The 7,990-nt window shown below is 45.1% G+C and overlaps 1 protein-coding gene across 1 annotated transcript in view; it reads right to left on the reverse strand.

Annotated features, from left to right (window-relative positions):
• cdh26.1 (cadherin 26, tandem duplicate 1) overlaps positions 1–7,990 on the reverse strand; it is a 264,367-nt gene that overhangs the window by 250,470 nt on the left and 5,907 nt on the right. Inside the window, exons 2-5 of the mRNA XM_073822973.1 lie at positions 7,288–7,341; positions 5,453–5,548; positions 4,853–5,008; positions 4,608–4,758 (exon numbers count right to left, since the gene is read on the reverse strand). Coding sequence (XP_073679074.1) covers positions 4,608–4,758; positions 4,853–5,008; positions 5,453–5,548; positions 7,288–7,341 — 457 coding nt within the window. The remainder of the gene's footprint in view (positions 1–4,607; positions 4,759–4,852; positions 5,009–5,452; positions 5,549–7,287; positions 7,342–7,990) is intronic.

Here is a 7,990-nt window from a genome sequence, read left to right on the forward strand (position 1 = left end):
CACTCGTGGGGATCGCAGCTTGATCTACTAGAGGGAGTTGAGACGGGTGATCCCCTATCTCTCTCCTCAACTAGTGGATCGATTGACCTCCTTTTGGATGAGGAAGCCCGCGCTGTGGTTCCTTCCCTCCAAGAGGAGGAGTCAACGCTCCATTTGTCTTCCTCCGAGGAGGTTGACATTGAGAGCGTTGCCAAACCACAACCGCCCCCCCGTTCACCCCAGTATGAGGAGCTAGTTGAGGTGCTGACAAACGCGGTGGCCAAACTTAACATCAGTTGGCCACCCGCCCAACAGAATGAACCGCAAGGAAGCAAGCTTAATGAGCGCTTCCTGCGGGCAAAGTCAGCACCTCCCAAACAGAGCCTTCCATTTTTCCCTGATCTCCATAAAGAGATCGCGAGATCATGGGAAAAACCGTACTCTTCACGCCTTTTCTCCCCCTCCTCTGATGGATGGAGGAGTACGGTTACAAGGCGATGCCCCAGGTCGAGCAGACACTAGCGAGCTATCTGTCTCCCGGCCTGGCATCGTCTTTGAAGGCTCCGTCCTTGCCCACCAGCCCGCTAAAAGTTACATCTGGCTTGATGGGCAAGGCGTACATGGCAGCAGGTCAGGCTGGTGCATGTCTCCACACCATGTCTGTGCTCCAGGCATACCAGGCCGACCTGCTGAAGGAGTTTAACGACGGCGAAGAGGTCAGCGTGACAGAGATGCGTAGAACAGCAGACCTAGCTCTCCGCGCCACCAAGGAGACCGCCCGCGCCATCGGGCGGTCTATGGCAGCCCTGGTGGCTGCGGAGAGGCATCTCTGGCTGACCCTGTCCGACATGAAAGAGAAGGACAGGGTCACGCTCCTGGACGCCCCCCTGCATCCCTCCGGCCTCTTTGGGGACTCTGTTGACACAGTTGTCAACAGGCACCAGGAGGCCCGCAAGCAGGCGGCGGCGTTCCAGAGGTACCTTCCTCGCCGCGTTTACTCCTCTGGGGCTGCTGGACGGGAGCAGCCCCAGCCGTGTGCAAGCTCCTCATACCGGGAAGCGCAAAACAGGAGTGTTGCTACCCATACCCATCCGGCAAGACCTAGAGGGTGGGCTCAGCAACACTCCAAGCCGGGGTCCTCCAAGACGAGGCCGGACCTGAGGGTCGTCCTCCAGTCTAAGAGGGCCTCGGCTAAACGGTCCTGATGGTTGTGGTCCAGGGCCAATGAGGGCAGCCCCTCTCGGGGAGTTAGGTGCTCCACCGCTATTTACGGTGGCCACCCCTCCTCGGGGCCCTCGGGAGATTCGTCAGCTAACCCTGCCAGTGTTACAGGGCGCGGCAATCTCCCGCGAACATCATTCTCATTATTCCTTCCTCAACACAGGAAGTTTCTCAGGTTCGCTTTCAGGGGCAAAGCTTACCAATACAGAGTTCTTCCGTTCGGCCTAGCGCTCTCATCCCGAACTTTCACGAAGTGTGTGGATGATGCTCTGGCTCCTTTGCGACTCCAGGGCATCCGCATACTCAACTACATAGACGACTGGCTGATCCTAGCCAGTTCAGAACAGTTAGCGGTCCAACATCGAGATGTTGTTCTTGCTCACATGAAAAAGCTGGGGTTGAGACTCAACGCCAAGAAAAGTGTGCTTTCTCCATTACAGAGAACCACTTATCTAGGTGTAGTTTGGGATTCGACCACGATGCAGGCACGAATGTCACCTGCTCGGATCGAGTCGATCCTTACTGCAGTAAATGCGGTCAAGCTAGGCTTGCTACTCACTGTCAAACAGTTCCAAGTACTGTTAGGTCTTATGGCAGCTCCATCCAACGTGATACCTTTTGGTCTGCTGGACATGAGGCCGCTACAGTGGTGGGTCAGAACCAGAGGTTTTTCCCCGAGAGGGAACCCATTTCGCAAGATCAATGTCACGCGGCGCTGCCTACGTGCCTTAGACATGTGGAAGAAGCCCTGGTTCCTATCTCAAGGCCCAGTGCTGGGAGCTCCTTGTGCCGCGTCACGCTAGCGACAGATGCATCCCTCACCGGGTGGGGAGCGGTCATGAGTGGCCGCTCAGCCCGCAGCCTGTGGAATGATCACCATCTCTCCTGGCACATAAACTGCCTAGAGATGCTGGCTGTATTCCAGGCCCTGAAGCATTTCCTTCCAGACCTGAGAAACCGTCACGTGTTGGTCCGTACAGACAACACTGCGGTAGTCTATTATATAAACCACCAGGGGGGTCTGCGCTCACGCCCCTTATACAAGCTGGTGTACCAGATCCTCCTGTGGTCTCAAGGAAAGCTTCTCTCATTGAGAGCAGTCCATATTCCCGGACGTCTCAATGTGGGAGCAGATGTCCTGTCGAGGCAGGGGCCGAGGCCCGGGGAATGGATGCTTCACCCACAAGTAGTGAAGCAGATTTGGAGAGTGTTTGGCCAGGCTCAAGTGGACCTCTTTGCGACTCAGGAGACATTGCAATGTCCCCTCTGGTACTCTCTAGTCCCTCCAGCTCCTGTTGGACTGGATGCCATGGTACAGACGTGGCCGAGGCTTCGTCTGTACGCCTTCCCCCGATCGCCCTGCTCCCGGGAGTTCTGGAAAGAGTACGCCGGTACGGTGTACGGCTGTTACTAGTAGCCCCGTACTGGCCGGCCCGGGTCTGGTTCTCAGACATAATCGCCCTCCTCGACGGCTCTCCATGGGAGATTCCCGTCAGGAGGAACCTTCTCTCCCAGGCTGGGGGCGCAATCTGCCACCCCCACCCAGAGATGTGGAAGTTATGGGTGTGGCCCCTGAGGGGGCACAGCTCATAGAAGCCGGTCTCCCAACCGAGGTTGTCGAGACCATTCTTCAATCCAGAGCTCCCTCTACGAGGAAACTTTATGGCCTAAAGTGGAACCTGTTTGCTTCATGGTGTCATGAACGCCGTTTAGACCCAGTTCACTGCCCGGTTGGTACAGTGCTGGAGTTCCTGCTAACTCGTCTTTCTGCAGGGTTAGCTCACTCCACCCTGAAGGTGTACGTGGCGGATATATCGGCTTACCACGCCCCTCATGGTGGCCTTTCAGTGGGCAGAGACCCTCTGGTCTCACGTTTCCTCCGTGGTGCACTCAGGCTGAGGCCTCATGTGAAACCGAGAGTCCCCACGTGGGACTTAGCTGTGGTGTTAGAAGCTCTATGTAACCCTCCATTCGAGCCCTTAGTAGAGGTCTCTGATCGCATGCTTACTCTAAAGACAGCGCTGCTGCTTGCTCTTACCTCTCTCAAGAGAGTTGGGGACCTGCAGGCCCTTTCGGTGGCCCCTTCATACATTGACTTTGCGTCTGGGTTGGCCAAAGCATTTCTTTACCCAAGAGCTGCGTATGTCCCTAAGGTCCCGTCTTCAACACCACAGCCGATTACGCTTCAAGCGTTTTATCCTCCTCCAATCGTGGAGCACGATCATCGGAAGTATAACCTAATGTGTGCAGTAAGAGCACTAGACACATACGTCCACAGAGCTGCCCTGTGGCGTAAATCAGAGCAACTCTTTGTTTGTTACGGCCCCCCTAAGAGGGGGTGCCCGGCTTCAAAGCCCACTATCAGTAAATGGATCGTTGATGCCATTTCTGGTGCCTACGAGTCCTCTGGTCTCCCATCTCCGTTGGGAGTCAAGGCTCACTCTACTCGAGGCTTATCTGCCTCTAAAGCTCTGATGGCAGGTGTCCCTATCCAGCGGGTTGGTCCTCACCCTTAACATTTGTCAGGTTTTACGAACTTGACCTCAGAGCCACCCCTGGCTTGTTTGTTCTCTCGCCCTAGCAATAATGCTAGGCCCAGAGTTCAGATAAGGCGCATTCCTTCAAAAAACAAAACTGAAATGGACAAAAATGTCATAAGGTCATAAGGTTGCACAAGGGTTAAAACATTATTTTATATTACATTATATTGTATTACCAGAAGAAAACAGAATTTGATAAAAAAAAATCTAAACTGAATTTGAGAAAAATCTACCAAACAAACAAAAAAGTATTTTATAGGTCCTTAAAAATTAAATTATTAAACTTTTAAATTAATTTAAAGTGCTGTTAAATTGTGTAAGTGTTATGATTTAAATTAATAAAACATGCGTTTAAGTAACCATTAAAACTGAAAAAAAAAAAAAAACTGAATCATAAAAATTAAAATGTAAAAAAAACTGATTTTGGAAAAAAAAACATGATTTCATATTGACCTACAAAAGGTACTTATTTGTACTTTTTAGGTACTAATATGTACAGCATTTAGGTGTATATAAGGTACAAAGGTGTATCATCCCACTGATAGCTTTTGGACATTTTTCTTCAGTGTTTAAGCCACTCCCCCATCTGCCATTGGCTGGCAAAACAGTTTAGTCCCACCCTAATCTCACGCCATTGGTTTGGTCAGGGTTGTTGTATATTGAGCTTGTCTGGATGCTTAAACAAGCAGAGCAACGTTTTGAAAGCACTACATACAGTAACGTCAATGTTCACACTTTTCAGGTGGAAGTCACTCTACAAAAAGCTAACTTATTATAGTATCTGTATTTTATATGTGAGAATAAAGCATTTTAACAGACAACACTAAACACTTTATCTTCATATATGCAGTAATATGTTCTCTGAACCTTCAGGCGTGTTCTCAGGAACAGACAAATGGATAGTGCTGCTTGGAGTGAATCTAGGACTGTTGTCATTCTTGTCCTTTATTTCTACATTAAACGACAGCATTTTGTCCACTGTGAAACCAGTCTGCCTGTCCAGCACATCAAAGTCCACCTACGAAAGAATCAAAAAGCCACAATGAACTACATAAACATAAACCAAAGCAGTCGTTTGCATTAGTGTCTCAACAAATCTTGTTTTGTCTTACATGGAAGATTGGGTACCGTTCCCTGTCGATGGGCTGGTGAACGTAGACAATCCCAGAGTTTTCATCAATGCTAAACAAACCAATAGGTTCTTTTGTCACTCCATCTCCACTGATGTGGAACTTGACGGTGTTGTCAAGCTTTTTTTCATTGTACATCTAGCAACAATTAAACAAAAATGCATGAGAATCATATACATCATGATCATTTATTCATCCATTATTAAGATTGAAAATCCATAAAGATCCATCAAGCCTACGCAAGCCAAATGACACCTCATGAAAAAACCTATACGTTTTATAGATTTAATTTCATGTGTCTAGCTTTGAGGTAATCTATAGTTCTTTACACACTGTACACATGTAACATTTACATTATTCATTTAGTATGTGCTTTTATTTAAAGACACTTTAAATGAGTGAGAGTATTCTCCGGCTAAAACTATTAGCGAGTGGTATAATCATGTGTTATAATGAAAGCCTGTGGGCTATCTATAAAATATAATTAAACAGAATATGCCACCACAGAAAAGAAAACAGCATTAGACTAGATTTTATGAGGAACCCGAACAGTCTGAACCTGAACAGTCAGGGCGAAGTTACCTGTGTAACTATGGCGGGATACGGTCCGGGCATGTTCTCTTCGAGATCAATGGTGGACAGAACCCATCTTCTCTTTGAACGAATAAGAACAGCATCCTTTGAGATAGAGAGAGAGATACAACAAGTGATCAGTATTTTTTTTTTTTTTTTAAAGCTACAGACAACAAATTCTGATTTAAACTGAATACCCCTATGATTCTAAAGCAGGGGTTTTCAAACCTGTCCTGGAGCCTCCCCTGCCCTGCACATTTTGCTTGTCTCTCTCATCTAATACACCTGATTCAAATCATCAGCTCATTAGTAGAGACTGCAAGACCTGAATTGGGTGTGCCTAATAAGGGAGACATACAAAATGTGCAGGGCAGGGGAGGCTCCAGGACAGGTTTGAAAACCCCTGTTCTAAAGGACAGAACTACACTGACCAAAATTATAAATGCAACACTTTTGTTTTTGCCCCTATTTTTCATGAGCTGAACTTAAAGATCTAAGACTTCTTCTACAGGCATGTTTCTCTCAAATATTGTTCAATCTGTCTAAGTCTGCGTTTGGTCCACTCTTCTTCAATGGCTGTGCGAAGTTACTAGATATTGGCAGGAACTGGAACACGTAGTAGTATACACTAATCCAGAGCATCCCAAGCATGCTCAATGGGCGACATGTCCAGTGAGTATTCAGGCCATGCAAGAACTGGGATGTTTTCAGCTTCCAAGAATTGTGTACAGATCCTTGCAACATGGGGCTGTGCATTATCATGCTGCAACATGAGGTGATGGTCGTGGATGTACTGTATGGCACAACAATGGGCCTCAGGATCTCATCACGGTATCTCTGTGCATTCAAAATGCCATCAATAAAATGCACCTGTGTTCGTTGTCTATAACACACATCTGCCCATACCATAACCACATGACAAGCATGCAGATTAGCTTCCTTGAGATAGTTTCTGACAGTTTATGCAAACCAATTGTTGCAGCAGCTGTTCGGGCGGCTGGTTTCAGATGATCTTGGAGGTGAAGATGCTGGATGTGGAGGTCCTGGACTGATGTGGATACACGTGGTCTGCGGTTGTGAGACCAGTTGGATGTACTGCCAAATTCTCTGAAATGCCATGGAGACAGCTTATGGTGGAGAAATGAACAGGCAATTCATGGGCAACAGCTCTGGTGGACATTCCTGCAGACAGCATGCCAATTGCATGCTCCCTCGAAACTTGTGACATCTGTGGCATTGTGCTGTGTGAGAAAACTGAACATTTTTGAGTGCTGTCTAATCAGCTTCTTGATATGCCACACCTGTGAGGTGGATGGTTTATCTCGGCAAAGGAGAAGTGCTCACTAACGCAGATTTAGACAGATTTGTGAACAATATTTGACAGAAATAGGCCTTTTGTGTTCATAGAAAAAGTCTTAGATCTTTGCGTTCAGTTCATGAAAATTGGGGGCAAAAGCAAAAGTGTTGCATTTATAACATTGGTCAATTTTTATAATTTGGCAGGACAAAGTTGATATAATAAGTTACAAACAACAAGTACTATTACTTTAAATTATTATATATATGAAAAAAGGCTTATTAGGTCCTGTGTGACCTAACTCAAACCCAAAATGGAAAGATGAAGTCTGAAGATTTTGTCTGATTTTTTTAATTCTCCTGTTTATAGTAAGGTGTCTTTCAAAGATCAAGTCTTTCAAATTGTACATTTGTCTTACATATTGTAATATGTGTATTTAAATCTAAATTAAGTCTTGCATTACGATCTGATGATGAGAGGGATTTTAAGTTGTGGGACATGTTGTGTCAAGATATTACATGCTGATTTGGTTTTGTAGATTACCTACCCGCTTTTCCCGATTTCCAATGTAATTTTTACTGGAAGCGGCCACGTCAACAAGCTAATGGATAGACAAAAAACAGGGTAATACAATTAATGAACATATAATCAATAAACTAACAAGCTGTTGAATAGAAAGCCTTCTTAGTGTCTGAGAAATGATTATTAAAAACCATTGTCAGGTTTAAGCGGACAAATATATTTTTTATGATGTACAAATCATATAACTTAACCGTTGTGTGTCTAAAACAGCTTCTCAGCCTTAAACCAACAAGATATTTTGGTAACACTTTACAAAAAGATGTCATTTGTTAACATTAATGTATTAACTAACATGAACAAACAATAAGCAATACATTGATTACAAAATTATTTATCAATCTTTGTTAATGTTACTTAATAAAAACACAGTTGTTCATTTCTTTGTTAGTTTACAGTGCATTAACTAATGTTAACAAACACAATTTAAATGCATTAGTAAATGCTGTAATTAACATTAAATATAGAATACCCTTATATGTATTATAAATACAGGCGTATTGTTCATTCTTAGTTCATGTTAGCTGTAGTTAACCAATGTTAACTAATGAACCTTATTGTAAAGTGTTAGTTTTTTGTATTGCTTTAAAGTACATTTTAACGTTTTCTAAAGAAAATATCTTACAATACATATACTGTTTTAAAGTTTTAAACAAATAGTTTAACAGTTT

The sequence above is a fragment of the Garra rufa genome, chromosome 18 (genome assembly GCF_049309525.1).
Source record: "Garra rufa chromosome 18, GarRuf1.0, whole genome shotgun sequence".
In the NCBI taxonomy this organism is placed as follows: domain Eukaryota; kingdom Metazoa; phylum Chordata; class Actinopteri; order Cypriniformes; family Cyprinidae; genus Garra; species Garra rufa.